The sequence below is a fragment of the Montipora capricornis genome, chromosome 9 (genome assembly GCF_036669925.1).
Source record: "Montipora capricornis isolate CH-2021 chromosome 9, ASM3666992v2, whole genome shotgun sequence".
Classification (NCBI taxonomy): domain Eukaryota; kingdom Metazoa; phylum Cnidaria; class Anthozoa; order Scleractinia; family Acroporidae; genus Montipora; species Montipora capricornis.
Genome location: NC_090891.1, coordinates 41,430,426 through 41,450,425, shown reverse-complemented (window position 1 = coordinate 41,450,425; position 20,000 = coordinate 41,430,426). Strand labels below are relative to the sequence as shown.

Genomic DNA, 20,000 nt, shown 5'->3' with positions numbered 1-20,000 from the left:
ACCATAAAGCAACTATCTTTTGAGTGAAAATAACAATGTAGGCCGGAAAAAGGCAACATTTTTTTCGGTATTTACACAAGTAATGTCTTCTTTTACAGTGAATTTCGCAGAGAGTTCTTTTCGATTTCTTATGGTTATGGAAAACCGTTTCGCAGGAAAATAAATTGGTTCTTTTTTGTAACCTAACTAATTAACTTTCATAGTTACAAATCGTAAGGGAGATTATAGAAAAGGCAAAACTGAAACGATCTGGAAAAGGAGCTGAGATATTTCAACCCATTGCCGTCTTTAATACAGACTTGTCACTTCGACAACTAAATAGTCCCCGTCCCAAGGCCGAGCTTTAGTAGTGTCCAATAGTCCATTTGAACGATAACTTATAAACCTGGGACCAGTTCCTCAAAAGCCGATTAACGCTAACCTAAGATTAAAAATTAACCAAGCAGTTTATTTCTCTACTCCCAAACGCTGTTCAACGCAGATTTTCGGCAGAACTTTACATGAGAAGACGTCAATCTTGAAAAACAAAAATAAGCAAAAGAAACTTTCACCAAAAAGTTGAAAACGTGAAACAAAAGTTTACGCTAATCCTGGATTAAGTTAATCGGCTTTCGAGGAACCGGGCCCTGATGAATTCCGGAAATGAAAAGATCATGTTTCTCTTAATTTCCAGCTTTTTAAAAGACGCGAGAATTCCACACAATGGTTTAGGAAACGAGAAGCTTTTGACCGCTGATTGGAACTTTGCGCTAACTTCACATGACATGCTCTTTGCTGTCATTAAGAATAAACTCGACATTATAAAAGTTATCTCAAATTTATGTAAGTGCTCAACAGAGGATTTTGCGCCTAATTGAACGTCGTTGCGTCGAAACACTTCAACCGAGCCTAAACTCCAGCCCTTCCCCATCAGTTTCGAGGTGACTTCCCCTGGTCTAGTCATACGGACCGGCCAACTGGGCTGGATGGATTGCTAGTGCTAATCTGGCTTCGAATGTTATCCCGTACACTTCTAACACAGGACAAAATCTGTAGCCTGGTCTCTGTCATGGTACCCTCGTGCCAGCTTAAGGAACGCACAGCTCTCTTTTGAGGCAAAGCCAAGCTCGACTTTGCGCTGCCAACTTGAGTAGGGCGTGTGTCCGTCACTGGACTGTCATTTGAAGAGTCAGATGCTGGTGTGCCGTCTGGAGTTCGGAGAGAGGTTTCATCTGCAATGTAGAAATAGAATGTAGCAAAAATCACATTATAAAAGGGTAGGTTTAGTCATAATTAACAATTATTCCATTTGCGCGCGTTGGACCGGGAAACAGAAAGCGAAAGTGTTGTGCTTTTAGTGTTACAGTACTTGTTAACGTTAGGAATATTTGCTTGATAAGAACTTGGTAACTAGCACTACTATGGGTACAGGTTGCATTGCTGTGAAACTTCATTTTGAAAGTTACCTGATTTGACGCTATTAAAAAAAACAACGGTTGTTATTTTTTCAGTAAGTAATCGAACCTGGTGTATTAATAAGTACACATCTCTGTCTCTCACTTCTTTTATAGGGAAGATATCGTTGGGGTCACCTATTGTCATTGGTGTGCCAACCAGAGCCTCATTGGCTGTCGAAACAAAGGTTCTTTTGTTCCTGTGCTTGGCACATTTGAATAACAAAAGCAATGTTTGTAAAGACATATCTTCCCTGTAGTCCAACTAAAATCATCAATATATCATTTGAATCATAGCAAAGCTTTTAGCATTTTGTTGGGATACCTAATCTCGTACCCAGATCTTCCACGGTCATACGGAAGGAAGATCTGGTAAAGTTCGATTTCGAGCATGCTCAGTGCCAGCGAGGCCCGAAATACGGGCTTTTCTATCACTGCGCATGTTCGTACTCTCTGTTGTGATTTTGGGTGATTTTACGGAATAAACATGGATTTCGAGAGTATTCTTGAACAGATTCTTTTGGGTAGAGGACAAGGAAACCTTAAACCTAAGCCGAAAGAGAAAGAAGCGCTACAGGCGATTGTTTTTGAACGGTCGAGATTGTTTAATTGTCGGAGTAACTCAGAATCACTGAAACGAGCGCTTAAGCTTAATTAATAGACACGTGCTATTTTATTCACAATATCTCGTGCAAAGTGTAGTTATCTACACAATAAATTGAAAGCTAAAATGTTAAAGAGGATTTAGGCCTAATCACTGAAACTAACGCTTTGGCTTAATCAGTAAACGAGTGCTATTTTCTTCACAATGTTGTGAAAAGTGTAGTTAGCCAAACCGTAAATTGAAAGCGAAAATGTTAAAGAGTGCTTAGACATAATCACTGCAACAAGTGCTATTTTCTTGACACGATCTCGTGAAAAATGTAGTTAATCTAACCGTAAAATTCACAATTGATCACTACTTAGTTCGCGAGTCACGCTTTAAGAACGAGAAACACTGTTTTGAATAAATTACATACTTCAACTTGAATTTATTAGTTTCTGCGTACCGCGTAGTAAGCTACTCAGAACTTTATTCGAGTGGCAGGGTACGTGGGGCTTTCGTCGGTACCACTTACACAAACGTCGCAAATTTTTAAAACGATTTTCCTCAACTGTAAAGCTTTTCCGGCGTCGGAAAAAACAAAACTTTCCTCCGCACAACTGACATTTATTCAAAACAGCAGATGAGCTTGCGAAAACCAAACCTTCATTAAGTGCCCCGCGAAATAAGCCAATCGGAGCGTAGATTGAATTGCCGCAACCTTTTTTTAGTAGCCAATGAAAAATGATGTACTGTCGAACTTTACCAGATCTCACATTTCCAGTGACAGAGTGAGGTCTGGGTACAAGATTATGGGATACCTTCACTTGTGATGTCACATTATCAATACTTCTACCGTGACAGTAATTATTGCTGTAGAAGTATTTGCAGGGTTTATACTGTCTCGAAAGTCCTTGAATCTAATTGAGCCCTTGCAAAGCTCTTGATTTGTTTGCTTTGTTTTGAAGAGTACTTGAAATTTAAGGAAATTTGAAGGTTCCCTTCTAAAGCAACTGCTGCTATTGTAAATACAATAAATAGTAATTTTGTGGAATTCCAGTCTCGTGACATAGTATGCAACTTGTTGTATTGAGAATGGTTCACTGACATGGAAGAATCAATTTCTCAAGCTCAGTTCTTTGGAGTTTTAGGATAGCAGAGTCACTGTACGCTGAAAGAAACTAATACATTGCTTCAGTCAGAATAAAATCACCTCAATAAGATTAAGTATTTTGTATTACTACTGACCCATCCACTTTATCATTACTAACTGCCCTATCATTACTAAGCTGCCAAGGGCGAACTCAATGTTGCAACTGTAATTTTTAAGCCACACATTTACGCATTGCGGACCTACTTTTAATCAACGTCAAGTGCGCGTTCATGTAAACATGATATAAAATCAATTCAAGTGATCATCTCAATATGGAAATCGCGCCGGGGCGAGTTCTCACGGAATCTAATTTTGTGTAATTTCAAGTGGAACGAAGATTTATCTTCTCTCCAACTTCCGCCGAAACAATTTGGTCGTTGTACTTAATCAAAAGGACCTCATACTCTTGTCGACTAGTAAAATGTATAACCACCAAAGATCAACCAGGACATTCTCCTTACCTTCTGGTGTACCGCATTCCGTAACAGTGGAAGTTTGTCTCGAACAACCCTCAGCTCTTTGCGGCTGTTTAGCAGGCAGATTCTTGGCTTCACTTGGCCTACAACATGAAAATTGGGAGGTATGATTTTAATGCCTCAATGTTCCAGAGAACAAGATTTTGGAAAGTGATCTAATGGGATTTGGTAGAACTGTGTGAAAATGATAATCTAAGATGGAGGAAAACTACTAACATGCTAAGCGAGATTTGTGAAAGCATACAAACGAAAACTTGTTGTTGAGAAATGGAGCGAAAAAATGAATGAACCACGTATCAAAGGAAAACATGCGGAAAGAAAACAAATTACTCCACATCTATTACTGTTGTAGCTACCAACTCAAATACTTTTCCGATTGGAGGAGAGCGTGTCACGGGGCAAATTCACTAATAACTCCCTCGGGAAACAACTTGAACTTTCGATTCGCACATGACCAGGTTGTGCACCTTGAAACCGCGGTAAATTTGTGAGCATTCTCGCGTCATTTGCTGCCATGGCAACTACAGGCTTTCAAAAAAGAACAGGGCACAGTCGTTCAATCGATGGATAGAGCTATCCAGCGGATAAAAGGAGGTGGAAACGACACTAACGATGTCATTATTGCGGCAGCTTTTCTCCTTTCTTGCCGCCATATTGAATGCACGAACACAAAAGCATGCGTAGTAAGCTCTTGGTGCCCAACCTCCCTGCGTATCGGTTTCTAAATCAGTATTTGAGCGCCAGTGTGTGGAATCCCTTTATCGGACTTACTTAGTTGTCGACAACTAAATCCCTAGTCTGTGGAGGGCCTTAATGACGAAAAGTTTGTCATCACAACCTTGAGCTCTCATCACTTTTCAAGAGTTAACTCACCCTGCAAAAGTTGTCAAGAATTCTTGGACTTTCATGACGCCGATCTAAAACGCAAGTAGTCATAAAAGAAAACCGTTCAAATTGTACTTATACCTTACACTTTGACAAACGACTGAAAAATCAATTTTTTTAACTTACTCCTCGCTCCAAGAACCAAGGCACTTCCACTCTGGTTTTATTCATATCTACAAGGTGGAACAAAACACATTTGTTTCCGGGTTAAAATCAAGCTAAATGGCCCGCCAATGTTTGCCTGTAATTCTTGCCCGTGAATATGGCCATTTCAACCCGAGATGTACGGTATCATCAAAACCAAACTCATAGGCGATATCAATATCGCAATTGTTTCGTAAGAATACATTTGATTATAAGGTAGGTTTCCTGCACTGAGGAGAGAGAATTTTAACTCGAAAAAAAAAAAAAAAAAAAAGAGAAAGAAAGAAATCGGAGCAGATCCCTCAAAAATGCACGCCTCGCCCCACTCCCCTGCCCCCACCTTTCAAGTCCCCACCTGCCGCCTTATGATACAGCAATTTTTCATCGCACCTGACAGAAGAATGATATGTCTGTAGACAGAGCTTAGTTCAGTCTGCAGCTTGAGTGTGGTATTTAGATACCGCTGGGTGGCGGGAATACTGTCTGTAACATAACCCTGATTAAAAAAAAAGAAAAACATAAAACAGTTGTGACGTTCTTAGACGATTTCGTTTGTCATTATTTTAAAGCGCTATCTTTATTCTTATGTTACTGTAGTCCATCCGAGCGTTATCCGGAGTAATGGGACTGGGGCCCGAACAGGGACAAATTGAAACTGACCAGGGGCCCGTTTCTCGAAAGTCCCGAAAACTTTTCGGGCCCGAAAAGCCATTTGTGAAACTGCCAACCGCGTGTTCTGGAAAGCCGATCTTTTTGAAATGGTTTTAAGGGAACAAAAAAAACGAGCGGTACCGAACGGTTAGTGCGAAGTCTTGCAGTACGAGCACAAACAAGAAGAAAACAAGAAGTGGTTTCACTTTGCCCATTTGCTAATCTTAAAAGCAAAGGAAAATAAAAGCGACAAAGGCACACTTGAGTAAACCAAAGGCTCAAATAGTAATTTCATTGCCATAAACGTGCTTCAGTTGTTGTTGTAAAGAAGGCAGGTAGATTCCCTCGACATAAAATAGAAGCAACAAAATAGACCAAAACTTCCCTTTCATACGTAGCGAGCAAAGCGACATCAAAATGGCGGACTGATCCGCTAAGAACGAGACATGCGCGATTTACCCTTCTCTCGCCGTTGACGATTTCGGATATCGACCACATATCATCTTTAGGGGCCGGAGTAAATCAGCGACATTTCCCAGTTTGTTCTCAAAAGACCAGCAGACTCACCTACCCCTAGATGAAATATTTCGAGATACTTACCCACCACTAAGCGTGGTCTAACAAAGAATTTGAAGAATTTTCAACCTATTTTGCGTCAAGTAAAGCATCATATTGTGTCCGACCCTTTGGAATAATGACATCTGACACCGGAATTTTAATCAGGTAATATTATGTTGCTTACTTGAAGTATCATGCCCCATTCTAAACCTAATAGTTCTCCGTCCTTCGGACTTCGCACTAAAAAGGAATGTGAAGTTTGACGACTTAAATCGTCTCCGTTCTTGAGATACAAAAGGAACTGCGACACCCAAAAATGGCCCGTAAAGTTTCGGGACTTTCGAGAAACGGGCCCCAGGGTGGACATTAAACCAACTAATCCAATACATATATCTGTGGATATTTTCAGTAGTACTTAAAGTACTACACCGCCAACGTCTGAAAAAACGTACCCCTCCAACGTTTCCCGTGTGTCAGTTTAACAGAGTAGATGCAAATATGTGGGAGTTTAGTGTGTTGAGCAAGATGTGAGAGTTAAACATCGAGGTTAAGGGGGAGACACCAATGTATATAAAACTTGGGGAGAATTAGTTTTTCTAGGACTGTTCTGTTGGGCCTTAATCCACTTTTGCAAATTTAGTATGCATGGAATTGCGTTGTGTACTCTCTTGATTCTAATTTTAGTGGTAAAATGAATGGGACAAATAAAATACGGTTTACTCAGAATAAAAAAAAACAAGGGTTCTTTTTGGGATTATCTTGGCACGAAAATGCTACGCGACCCGCATGTCGGCTGCAAGGTAGTGACAGTCTATTCCGAACATTTCTTCTCAATTCGGTTCTCAAATAAACCCTTTCTCTTTCGGAAAACGCCTTTTTTAGAAAAACTATAATCGTTCAAGTTTTTTTGTCAAAACTAACCCAGCAAAGGATTGAAAAGAATAATCCCAAAAGAAAGCACCCAGAATTGGAGGAGACAAATTGTGCGAATATCATTAACGACGTATTGATTACGTTTGGGTCACTTAACGTAAGGATACCAATGGACGAGCACTAGGACATTTTAAGGGGTAACTGTACAGGAGCAATAAGTGTGCACTACATTTTGAATCATCAGCTAGCAAAGTAATCGCAATGAGCAAAATGAGCAGCGTTATTTAGCAGTAAAATGCAACCTGTCTGCACTTGATGCCTCGTGTCTTACGGGGCGTAAAAAGATAGTCTTTAGTTTATCTCACCTTGTTCAAAACCTTGACCAAATCTTGGTCTTTGTATCGCCGCACAAGAGCCTAAAGACAAAGGCAATAACATTACATAGCGTATGTAACATAGGTAAATACAACACTGACGCGAATTTGTAATGCGACTTGTAAAATTAACTAATTATTCAGCAAAGTTATGACTAATCAGCAGATACTACTTGAGTCACATGTACTCCTCTGTAAACCCCGGGCCAATAGACCCATATCACTCAATGTCCAAACAAAAGATTTTGCCCGTCGAACCTCTCATTCAATGTGAGGCTGGACGGGCAAAGACAATGCAAAGACAAAGCCTTTATTCCCCACGGACTCCAAAATGGGCGCTGAGTGATAAAGGTGAATAGGCCATTTCCGAGTTCAAGTCTGCCTCCTCTTCAAAGCGAGTCTAAGTGCGAAGTTTTTGTTATGAAAATTAGTTTTCATTCATATGTAAAGTAGAACTAATTACCATCACAAAAACTTCGCACTTAGACTCGCTTTGAAGAGGAGGCAGACTTGAACTCGGAAATGGCATATACAAATAACCTGGTGTTGACGAATTATTAAAAAAGCACAAAAGAAGTAACTTTTTATACAAACTCCTGTCCAGCTAATTTGTATTCATTAACTTTTGATACAGATCTCTACTGCCTTCGGCTCGCCATTAAAATTCCCGCTCAAATTTTCTCTACTACTTGTTAAGCGTGAGCACTGACTGTTCATAACCACTGGTTATTTATAAAGACAAGTCATTCTAGGGAAGAAACTGCATAGAACGAAAAGTTTGCGTAAATGAATCGATTCTGTTCCAGAGCTACAGATGGTGATTAATTTTTTGTCACCCTTTTTTTTCCCTTTGTGGAGAAAAGACTTGAGGGCCATATCAACTTACCAAAACCTTAGAGTCTCTCTTGGTGAGCGGTCTGTTAAGAAAAATAAAAAAAAATGGATTCCACACATCTCTCTGTCACGGTCTCAAGTGCGGATTAAAATGTAGCTGCAGTGCTTTTAGAGGAGTTACTACTGAGATCGTGAATAATTGTGTCCACTTCGTGTTCGAGAACGGTCATAAGATGGATTGGGAAGAAATTAAGGCTGCGCACCCAAAGAGGATGATGGATTGAAAACAGCAAACGCAAATTCGAGCTCAGATCATCCAATGACACGTGCTTCTCTCTAAAAGTGTTCCTTACCCCCAAACGGGTGGGGTGAGGTGGGCTGGGAGCAGAATGGTGACTATGGCTGCTTGGATGTCTGTCGCCACAATGAGCAATGTGAAAATCTAAACGACACGGGTCACGGGTAACGGTTAATTTACCCGTGACCCGCGTAAATTTTAGACACTTCGCGCCCCTATCACTGACACCGCTAATTTTGAGGAAGACGTCTCAACGCCATTGACACTGTCAACATCAGCAAACTTAAGCTACAATCAGTGACAAGTTCACTGGGGCACTTACATTCAAACGAAACAATTTCACCGTTTTGGACTTTCACACCTTTTCCCCCTCCCCTACAGTGTTGGACTGAAATGTGAGATTTTCCACACAGCACGACTCCTGACTGAACTAGCCTTTACACAACATTGAATGGGGGTAGGAGGGGGGGAGTCGTTTAATGAGTCCTAGAAATAAGATAAAGTGAAAAATTGTGTTCAAGAGGTATGTCTGTCTCACCTTGTATTGTATTTTAGGTTTAAACAATTCAAGCATTATAACAAGAACTCGTCCTGGGCCACTTCCCTTCTGAGCTAACCTTTTGGCTAAAGAAGCCACCGATGAAAAGAATAAAACGATCCAAACCCACCTACCTAGTCATGGAAAGTCTCTTGTAACCATTCCTGCTTATTTTCAGTACCCACACAAATTTCTGGTGCTGTAGACTTTGTTTCTTCATGAAGCACAACAGGGCATCCAAAAGCTCTGGCGAAAAGAACGAACAACAGCTGAATGGAGCAAAAGGCAGGGGAGGGGAGGGGATTAGGCTTAGATCCCTTTAAAAGACGATTCTAGACCTATGAGAATTGGTTAACAGGGAAGAATAAAGTGGCCGTCGTCCGTATTAAAGGGGGTTGAATTTTGAAAGAATATCTGGGCTTTCCCCAGGGACAAAGAGAACTGTCCGCAATAGCGGAGTATCCGTATTAAGCGGGTGTCCGTAAAGCGGGGTTCGACTGTACTGTAATTCTAGTTTTGTTGTGTATGAAAAAGAAACAGTCTCCAAAAGGAACTTAATGAAGTTAAATGCAGTTCAACTAGTTATCAACTAGGAGCGACTGCAGTCAATTCTTGTCAGTGGTTTGTTATATTTGCGCATGCGTTGGATTTCTCGTGCTATGGGCTGTAGAGCATAAGGTGATTCCTCAGAAAAAAAAAAGTTGTCGAACGATTTTCTTGAAACTTTCCCTGAATGTTTCCAACTAATCCCTGTTTTGAGCACTACAATAAAACGGATAAGTCACCGTGCTTGCTTAGAGATAGAATGGGCCAATCTTACCCCATTGATGCCTGTACTGATACTAATCACGTGCGTTTTTTCATCAGCTCAGGGTACATTTTGTTGTAGCTAAATGAGAGGATTTTTAAAGTTACACTTGAAAAAACACCCGATAGGTAGAAAGTCTAGAGCATATGGAACACTGTCCTATAAAGTTTGTGGAAAAATCACTCAACTTAAAACGCCGTCCACTCAAAACGTTTCTCGAGTCATTGTTTTCACGATCATAATTTACATCCTTGGGTAAGGAACCTTTTGTGTACGTTTTTAGCTACATTTTTTCCCCTCCCATAAATTTGAAAAAAAATTAAATGGAAGGGGATAATTTGTACACCAAAATTATGCAATAAAAATGTAGCTCACCATGCTCGTTTAAGAGTAAAACACCATCGTACCGGTCTATCTCGGTTATCGTAGATCAAAACAACAAAATTCGCCATGGTCTCGGAATGCACGCGCTTATTCGCAACGAAATATGGGTCATTCACAACTTCTCTCACGTGTTTTGAGAACTGCTTCAGCATGTATGATCCATTTACACCATATTTACAATTCTGCACATTGACCAATTTATAAATATTGACACACCATATGCGCCGTACAGGATGCGCAGTGCAATACTGAGGAATCACCTTAATTTATCGGTGTGAAGCGGAGAAGGAGCACTTTGTGTAGAGAGTTTTTTTCCCTCCCTCCCCCCACTCTACTTTCCACTGTTTACCAGTGAGACGGGTGCCTGTCTTTGCGGGGGTGTGGGGGCTCATGGCTGGTTTGTCAGGTTTTGCCAGCCATCGGTGCTGCCTCCATCTTGGAGCTGGCTGCCAATAGTGGAAGCTACAGGATATGTCAGGCACCCAACCTCTACTTAGTGTTGTTAAAGACCTTGCGCTTGGACAAAGCTGAGTTGAACTCGGGGATGACATTTTATGCTCACAAAAATACATAACAAGCGAAGGTTCTCCACCTGCGGCATAAAAGCGATCTGGCCTCGACAATAAATGAAAAAATAGTTACCAATTTCAATGGTTTTGAGAATAACATCATCAGCCAGCAAGACACCTCCAGAAACAAAGATGTTCTCAAACAAGCTACTTCCTCTGGCCACATCTGAGAGTGTAAGAAATATAAATAAACGTATATATATTATTATTATTATTATTATTATTATTATTATTATTATTATTATTATTATTATTATTATTATTATTATTATTATTATTATTATTATTATTATTAACTAAATCGTTGGATAATGCATTCCTCGAACTTTTATTGCCGCTTAGCCATCATGGTATATGATCTATTATACCAAGCTCCACAAATATCAGTAACTGTACGCATCAGTTTTGTTGTTTGTACAAAATAAAGTAGGGAAGATTTATCCATAATCTGTGGGCGTTTCAAATAAAACAATTATTCCACTCGCGCTTGTTGGATATGAGGTGATGAAAGCCAACGAGGCGCGTATCATCGCATATCCAACGCGCGCTCGTGGAATAATTGTTGATTATTTGATCTATTACTTCATTCATAGACTCCCTTCACGGGAACAAATGAGCCCAAAAAATTGACCTGCTTTCAACTGTAAGGCTTCATAACTCAGTTGGCAGAGCATTGCACCGGCTTCGCAGAGATTATGGTTTCGACTCTGTTGGAGCCACCAGAATTTTTCAGGTGTCTCTAAAAGACAATTACTTAAATTGTCCAGTTAAGTGCAGAAATCACTTCTACCTTTAGTGTAAAACGTGTAGAAAATCATTGAGAATAACAAGCAATCTGAAATCCCTTTTCACAATTAAGCGCTCTACTACTTGACCAAGAATACAACTTGAAAATAATCCCGTGAAACTGACGTCAATCAAATCAAATTATGGTTCTTGAAGTGAGGGAAAAATTAGTGTACCCGGAGAAAACCGTCCTCTCGGAGCAGAGCAGATAACCAACATTCTCAATCACACGAGATGTTGAGTCCGGGAATCGACCCGGACCACATTGGTGGACAGGTGAGAGCTCTTACTACAGCGTCACCACTGACACGCCAAAGGATAAAACTAGAATCGTTTCGCTAACAAAGGCTTAGAATAAGTTGTAATCGTTTAAAAAAAGGCCGAACTTTTCGGACACCAAAAGTTACTAATGAGAAATAAGCAAAAGCCTGAATTGCTCAAGGCAGAGTTACCAACGCTGATAGCAAGTTTAGGACAACTGTAACAACTACGGCAAATGCCACAAAACATCATTATCAATACGCGCGGCCAAATGACAAACTGCCCTCGGTAAAACGCGCCTTTTTGTGGGCCAAACGGGAAATGTGCGGGCTAAAAATACATTTCCCTCCGTGATACTGATTGGCTGTAGAGATGTCAAACAACTTCGCTCGGCCAATGAGATTGTCCTATTTAAGTGCGAGGATTACTTCTACATTTGGTCTACAACACGCACTTCAAATATATGCAATCCGTTTCATTCTCACAACCTTTGTTTGTATACACTACACTACATTAGCTGATCATGTTGTAGCAACAACTTTCCATACCATAGTTTCATGCTCCATCTCTGTTAAACAATTTTTTCTTCTGAAATGAATTGGTACGATTTGGCCTTGTGTATTGATAATGATAATCAAATTACTTTTGTAGGGCATATACTTTATTTGTGTCCCTCTTAGCATCATTTGACCACAAATAAACTATATGCCCGACAAAAGTCATGTGATTGTCCTAATATTATTATCGGCTTGATGAGTAAATAAAAGAAATTGTGTGCCATGGGCGGCACGCTTTTTAGCATAGTTCTTTGCTGTAGTCAGCATACCCAATTAACCAAATTTAAGTTGCGAGAAAACAACAGTAAATCGTTCAGTTTCTTCACTTGATTGTCGTTCGTACCAATCCACTTATACAATACTTCGCCCACATTGTAAGACGTGTACTAGAAGAAATAATCGCGAAATTTTTAGGATACCCATATTTTGAAGTGTTGCTTTCGTTAACAGTGCGTTTGACCTTGCGACGAACCAAAGAGATCGTTGATTATCGTTACCAAACTTAAACCAATACGGACAGTAGGAGTCAGAGAAGGAGAAAGGACAACAAAACAGCAAAACGTCTTTGACGACTTCATCTTAAGCCAATCTGAGGTTAACATGTGCTTTCTCGTAAGAGTACCTGCTAAGGTGTTGAACAATGCAAACTTGACGCACGGCGACATCTTAAGCTGGTACAAGTTGGCTAACCTAAAGAAGAATACAGTACTTAGCACAAGTCTTTAAGAAGAGGATGGAATAAGGCGAGAATCAACCAACAAACCAGATGGGAACTCAACCCCCACCCCCTCCCCTTGCGGTAAATAAGCTGTATGAACTTGGACCATTCTCACCTGTGTACAGATGGTAAGTGTTTTCTTCTGATCAACACTTTCAGTTCGCGAGAATTCTCCTCAAGACAAGCAGGATCCTTTATATCAACAAAAGCACCTCCGGCCTTTATCATGTAGTTCTGAAACGAAGGTAAAAGAGATAGTACCCTGTGTCTTTGTATTACTACCGGACAGCTCTGTGCGCACCCTGCGAGCAGAGCATCCTTTTGTCTTTTTCTCAACTGAGGAGGAAAAAATGAGGCTCTGCCTGAATCGCGTAAACTCTTTGAACCCGCCGCAGCCCGAACTTCTGGATTAGTCAATCTTGCTTTCTCTCGTCAAACCGGTTTTTCCATTGCAAGCATCCAAAAACTAATGGTTATAATTGAGCCCACTGTACCGTGAAAAACCAAGACGGTGGCGAGATCTGGCATATTAGGCTTGGGGTCGAGACTGTATCCTGGCAACATCTACCGCATACTTAATAAAGATCTTACTCGATTCGTGCAGCTTGTTTCTCAAGAACGCCAAGATCGAGCACGCAAAAGAAAGGCTCTGCTAGCAGGGTGCTCTGCGCGTTGGAGACCTACGTAGGTAAAGCGAAATTACCTTAACGGCATCACATTCTTTGTCGTGTTCTGGCGAGTACACAAAAAACCGAAACCTCTTTCGAGGGATTTGAAGCTTTTTCTGTGAAAACTGCTTGTCAGCGCCTACGTGAAATAAAATACAGAAATCGTTATCTTGACATCTTCAACTGATACAAGTTGGCTAACCATGTGTCTAAAAAAGTGTTACCTGCTTTTTTAAAATGAGAAGAATTGAATAACTCAAGCTCCAAAACGAAGCCGGAAATTAACCAACAAACCAAATAAGAAATGAACGAATTAGGTACCCATGATTCACATATTTTCTTTGATATTAAACAACCTTTTTCTTACTTACAAAAGGGTAGAAGAGCGGGACTGATGAATTGCAATGTGGACTATTCGTGAGGGGTTTATAGGTATAAATCACTGGTAGGGCGTATTTATCTGCATAAATCCCTACAGGAAGGAATTTATTCCCTTTAATCCCCCGACTGACTTTCCCTCGCACGACATCTTCAGGGTGGTTGCCATCTAACGGATATTGCATCCCAAGAAGTTTCCGAACGAAAAAAACCATACACTTGATCACGTTTTGGTGACCAAAGTACTCATTGCGATGTACCAATTCTTTGAAAAGTCTATGAATACCGGAAGGAGGGCAAGAACACATAAAAATAATTCTTTTCTGCGAGAGTTCATTAGCATCATTCCTGGGGAATGGTTAATGCAAACCAATATTTTTCAGTAGACTCAGATAAAGGAAAACGCATAATACCTTACACAAACGATTACAAATATATGCCCACGACAAAAAAATGCCACAATTATCCGCACTGAAAAAGTTATTCTGAAATAATCTGAATCGAGCGCAATTGATGTCCTTTAACAAGTGTACACAGCATACTGGAAGACAAACCTTTAGCAACGCTTTCTTCACTCGAGCAGGTTGGTGTCCCCAAATGCCCTTTGTTTGCCGAGCCTTCCACAGGACCCGCTGAAACTGGAACAGAACAGGACATTCTTGAGGAAGAGCACAGTTCTTCCTCGGCAGACAGGCCGCTATCTGACGGACAGCTGCTCAACTCAGCATAATAATTCCGTGCCTGATGAAGGACATTTTCCAGAGAGTGGACCGTGGAGGAGATTGCCTCTTCTGCTATGCGATCAAATGATGATGACTGCCCAAGGAGATTAGAAAAGTCCCCTATCGAGCTGAAGATGGTGTGTTCAGCATTCGAAAGGAACACTGGATCGATTGGACTCAAAAGAGGCGCATCTCTGGAAGACTCTAAGCTAGGACTATCCGCTGGAAGTATGTCAAGTTTTGAGCTGACATGATTTGAGGTACCAAGGTCCTCAGTTTGTGTTGCACAAGTTCCATTGCCAGGATTAGTTACCAACGGTGCTGGATCTGCAGCAATACCTCCACATGTAGTAGTATTCTCTCTCTGCATTGCATTCACGGCCTGAGTAATGGCGATGCGGGAAGCAGGCTGCACTGCTAATCTCATGTTGACCGTTGAATCTAATGACGCGGAAACACCATCTGTGCTTGAATTGGTGACATTCTCTAACGATTTCCCTTCTGCGACTGGCTTTTCAGTGGACCCCAGTTGAGCCCCGATACAGTCCTCTTGGACTGGCGTAAACGCCGCATTATCAGCTTCATCTATTTCTGAAACATCTGCATCAGAGATATCCATGAGGCTGCCATCCATATCAGATTCCATACCCATGTCATTTAGTTCTTGATCTTTGCCTCCAGCCATCCGTTTCAACTCCAAGGAATCTGGAATGCTCTCATGAGCCTCCCTTTCAATACCATGTTTCTCTTTCTCATTTTCATTCTCACTTCCTTCAAACTCACTGATTTCAGAATAGAACTGCATAAGAGCGTTGACCATTGAATGATCCATCACATTGCCATGAGCTTGATTACAACCTCCATTTTCTGCGGCATTTCTAGTGGTAGAGGCCGTAGCTTCACTTAAAAGGTCTGGACACTTGATAGTTTCAAAAGAGCTATCATTGGCAGACAAAGCCTGTGGACGTTGAAGTGGGACTGTCTCAAGTGGTTGACTTCCATGGTTGAGATATTTGCCCTCGGTTCCAGGAGGGCAAATATGACATGTCAAAGCAGGCTGTGAATAGCCCGCTGGAAGTGATACCTGCACACCACTGCAAAGTTCTCGATGCTCATCTTCAGTTCCCGGAGGACAAATGTCATCAGAGGTTGTGGCAGACAGTGCCGGTCCGCATGAAACTGGCACAGGAGGAGCATGATGGGTCCAGTAAGGCAATTGTGGGTTTGGGTGCTCCAATGAATTGTTTGGGGCAGCAGGAAAAGGTCCAGTATATGTCATCACTGGCCACATCAACCCTGCATGTGCTGGTGATTGTGGTGGTAGTACAGGATGAACTGTTATAGGAGGCGTCATGGGTGTTGCAAGCGAGTGCTGCTGGCTTGACATGACATACTCATCTGGATTAAGGGCAATGGAACTTCTGGGACTTGAAAGGGCTTTACCAAGCTGAGGTGAACTGAATGCAGAGGATACCACAAAGGGAGAACCATTTGCCTTGTTAGCTACTGATTGGGTTGCTGGAGGAGCTTGGTACAAGTTCTCATCAACTGACCTTTGTCTCGAAAATTCAGGATGGAGCCCCAATGCATCCCCTTCTCCACTCTTGGCAAGGATATCGAACGTTGCTTTACAATTTTCTTTTCCCAACGACAACTTAATGCCATCCTTTGCATTTTCAACATTGATTCTTGACACTTCATTGTCGCTCAACTTTTCTGGCGTAGGCGTACAATCCTCTACATGGCAATCCTTTCCTACTTTACTCGTATGCCCAATTCCCTCTTCAATGTCTACTTTCGAGACCTCAACGGCATCTTTAGCCGTAGTTACTGTGTTAGCCACCTCGAACTCTTCAACTCCGCTGGTTTCATGATTTGTGGATTTCTCAACACTTCTGTCAAGGGGTGCACCGTTTGCAGTATTCTCTACCTTACAAAGCGATCCATCATTCGGCGCTGCGGCCTGCTGCTTTCCTTGTTCAGATGGATCTCTGACGATTTTATTTGTTTCTTTAGTCACACAGTCTACTATATTTCCTTGACCGCATAAATTAAAGTAAGAATGTCTTTCCTCGAAAGGAAGACCAAAAAACATTGTTGAAGAATCCTTTGACGCTTCAAGAGGTTCATGGACATTATTACAAGGGTCACTCTTGTCAACATCCATAATCATTATCCCATTATCTTCCTGGACAATCACTCCATTATTTTTCCCTTCTAAGGGGGGGTTACTAGCGGCTAGTTGCTCCCCTCCCTGTGGATCAGTATCTTCTAATATTTCAGCAACTTCTTCATCACACATCAAATCGGAAGCATTTCCTTCTTCACAATCTTTAGAAACAAAAACATGAAGGTTTTTATGTACATTTAGACTTTCCCTTGTGCAAAGCGTTGAAGGGTGCTCATCACTATTTACAGTGCAATTTTTAGCAACGTCATTAACAGCTAATGAAACAATGGTGTCAACTTGTGACTGCTTCTTCAAAGAACTCAACGCGTTATCCTGCAAAACCTCCTTTGAACCACTGTTTCGCCCAACTTCTTTCCAATCAGACTCAGCCCTTTGAACCTCACTTTCAAGGTCCACGTCATCAAAGTCAAAATCAGGACTCCCCGTTGAGTGCATTTCAGGAGGGGACGGTGAGTTACTAGAACTACGACTTGACTGTCGCAAGCGCCTCTTCACTCGACGAAACATACGTTCCGAAAAACGTCGGACTGCTTCGGGTGCGTACGAGGTATGCTGCCTCTCGTCATCCTCGCCGGCAGCCAATTTAACTCCGTGCCGCTTTCTCTTAATCCAGTTCGAAAGCTGGAGTTTAGTCATCCACGCAAACACCATAATCTCGCAATGCCTTTGCTGATCCGTTTCCGCTGGTTCACTCTCTCTCGTTCTCTCAGCAGCCATTTTGTGGTCAGGTGAAGTCTCCTCTTTTGTGCTTTGTGCGCTGTTTTCCACTTTACATCTTTTTACAGGATTATCATCATTTGTAAGTCTAGATTCGTCACAACCAGTATTTCCTCCAGTGGCGCTTTGTTCTGCTGAGTTCTGCCCTGTAACAACAATTCAAGAATGAGATCCAAATTGTGAAATATTCGAGCACTTTTCACTATTAAGGAAAACTCGTGGGACTTTACCCCAAACCGATAATAAGTGTCTGCTTCCTCTAACAAAGTCTCTGGACCTGAATTGTGCTTGTTAATGAAAGCCATCATCATCATCATGCAAATATGCATCATGCACTAATGAAGCAGTGCTGGAACTTGGTATCAGTTAATAGGCACTGCCAAACGAACTATGAAATTGTCCCACCAATATACGACCATGGTTAGTATACATGACGACGGAATGGTTAGGGTTGGGTTAACCAACACAAAAACGAGTTTTGAATATTGTTATGTTATTTGTGGCAAAAGGCACTTGCCATAAAACTGACACATAACATTTCACTTTGATCAGTAACAACCGGTTAAGGCAAAAGGGGATTAAAAATCAAGTTAAAATCGGCAATCCAGGATAAAAACCCATCCCTGTCCACTGCTTATCCCATGAAATATTAAAATAATCAGCATCCCTCATCATGCGCTGGTTGCCTGCAGCCTTAAAATGCCCCTAGTCTTAGACATTTGTCTTTAGTGAGCCACGTCTCTTCACCTTTTGAAAACGTATTTTGCTGTTTCCACTGCTAAATTTCGCTTGAAATTGCGCCATATAAAGCCTATTAATAAGTCTAATATATGCCGTTTCCGCTAATGACGTCGAACTCGTGCTTTCAAATTTCATTCAGAAATGTACAAAGGCTTAAAACAAGAAAAGAAACCGGAAAAGTTTTAGGCCTTTGCACATTTCTGAATAAAATTTGAAAGCATGAGTTCGACGTCATTAGCGGAAAACGGCATATATTAGACTTACTAAAAGGGTGAATAAATAAGTGAAACCAGCAGAAATTGTATAAACCACCAGTTGCGTGGTTATATCCAAAACATAACGTCACAGATGGTTTGCAATGCACAAATTTATTCACAGCTGGAATGCAAGAGTTTATGACGTCATTTTATGGACAGACCAATCACCAATCACGGTACTAAAAATAAACCTCAGCAACATAACAAATTTTGAGGTCAGGGGCACTTAAGCATTGAGTGGTGTATAAGCAGAGGACAAAAACGTGTTTCTAGCCAAGGCAATACAACACCTGCCTTCTCCGCCTGGTGACCCCGACTGACCATTCTGGCCTCGTTCGCGAGATATCCAAGGATATCGCCTAACTCTCGTTGTTGAACGATGTTTGTAATCCTATAAGGAAGTATCACCAGCTGTATTAGTTTTTCAAACAACTGAAAAAATCATGCAAAAAATCACTGAAACCGTTTGCATCAAAAGTGCAGGGCTGGCGCAGTGGTGAGAGCACCCGCCTCCCACCAATGTGGCCCAGGCAAAGTTTCCGTACGTTTTGCGTGGTTCCGTGTGAACGGAACCCCTTTAAATACACGAATTTTCAACCGGTAGAATTCCGTGTGAAATCGGGCCTCAGTCAAAGGGGTAGCGTCACTCGCGCTATTTTACTCAAAGTTCAAAACACTAAAAGACGTCTTTGCATCAATGAAGACCCAAATAATGCTATGGTTTTTTTGCCAATAACCACTGAAGTGCACTGAAGCTATTCCTTGTTGTTTGAAGCTAAGGATGGAGAGGATGGAAATAGACTGAAATTTGAAAAAATTGCCCAGTTTTTCAAGTTTGCAAACGCTGTAAATGCTTCCTTACGTTTCAAAGACTTTACAAAGGAGTGTCGTGAAACAGGGCCTGCAGTTCATTGTCCTTATCAGAGACTTCTAGAAAGGACAATCATTTTGTCATTGGCACTTGTAAGTCAGAGCTATTCACATTCGTCCAGCCAGGGGTTTGAACAATGAAGTCTATTGCTCTTGCAACTCGGCCCTTTATTATACAGTGCTCTCTCCCTCCCCCTTCTCAATGTTGATGGCAATCCAGGACAACCAGAAAAACTGCAGTTTGTTTCAACATTGCTTTGGGGAAAGGCACAAGCAATCTCGTTCGTATTATAAGCACATACTTCTTATGATCGGTTTTTTGGTGCATAAAAACAAAGGTGTGCCAACAACTTTTGACCAGGATTGTAGGCTCGTCGATCTATGTTGATCTAATTCTCTAAACGGTCCGTCACCTTATATGCACCCCTTGACTCAGTAGGGCTAGAACTCCTGCAAAGCTGGGTCTCATCCTCACTCATGCCGTGTCGATACTCAAACACTTCAGATTGATTAAACCTTCAAAAACAACAACAACAACAATGTCAATCAATGTCACACGAAGTATACAAATGA

General features: G+C 41.3%; 1 protein-coding gene across 1 annotated transcript in view; it reads right to left on the bottom strand.

Annotated features, from left to right (window-relative positions):
- LOC138015620 (uncharacterized) overlaps positions 1 to 20,000 on the bottom strand; it is a 55,796-nt gene that overhangs the window by 184 nt on the left and 35,612 nt on the right. Inside the window, exons 20-34 of the mRNA XM_068862705.1 lie at positions 19,841 to 19,943; positions 18,852 to 18,948; positions 14,484 to 17,705; positions 13,587 to 13,690; positions 12,999 to 13,117; positions 12,788 to 12,855; positions 10,635 to 10,727; positions 8,935 to 9,046; positions 8,017 to 8,047; positions 7,122 to 7,172; positions 5,065 to 5,170; positions 4,657 to 4,703; positions 4,519 to 4,562; positions 3,631 to 3,728; positions 1 to 1,211 (exon numbers count right to left, since the gene is read on the bottom strand). The exon at positions 1 to 1,211 is cut by the window's left edge and continues 184 nt beyond it. Coding sequence (XP_068718806.1) covers positions 940 to 1,211; positions 3,631 to 3,728; positions 4,519 to 4,562; positions 4,657 to 4,703; positions 5,065 to 5,170; positions 7,122 to 7,172; positions 8,017 to 8,047; positions 8,935 to 9,046; positions 10,635 to 10,727; positions 12,788 to 12,855; positions 12,999 to 13,117; positions 13,587 to 13,690; positions 14,484 to 17,705; positions 18,852 to 18,948; positions 19,841 to 19,943 — 4,567 coding nt within the window. The 3' untranslated portion in view covers positions 1 to 939. The remainder of the gene's footprint in view (positions 1,212 to 3,630; positions 3,729 to 4,518; positions 4,563 to 4,656; positions 4,704 to 5,064; positions 5,171 to 7,121; positions 7,173 to 8,016; positions 8,048 to 8,934; positions 9,047 to 10,634; positions 10,728 to 12,787; positions 12,856 to 12,998; positions 13,118 to 13,586; positions 13,691 to 14,483; positions 17,706 to 18,851; positions 18,949 to 19,840; positions 19,944 to 20,000) is intronic.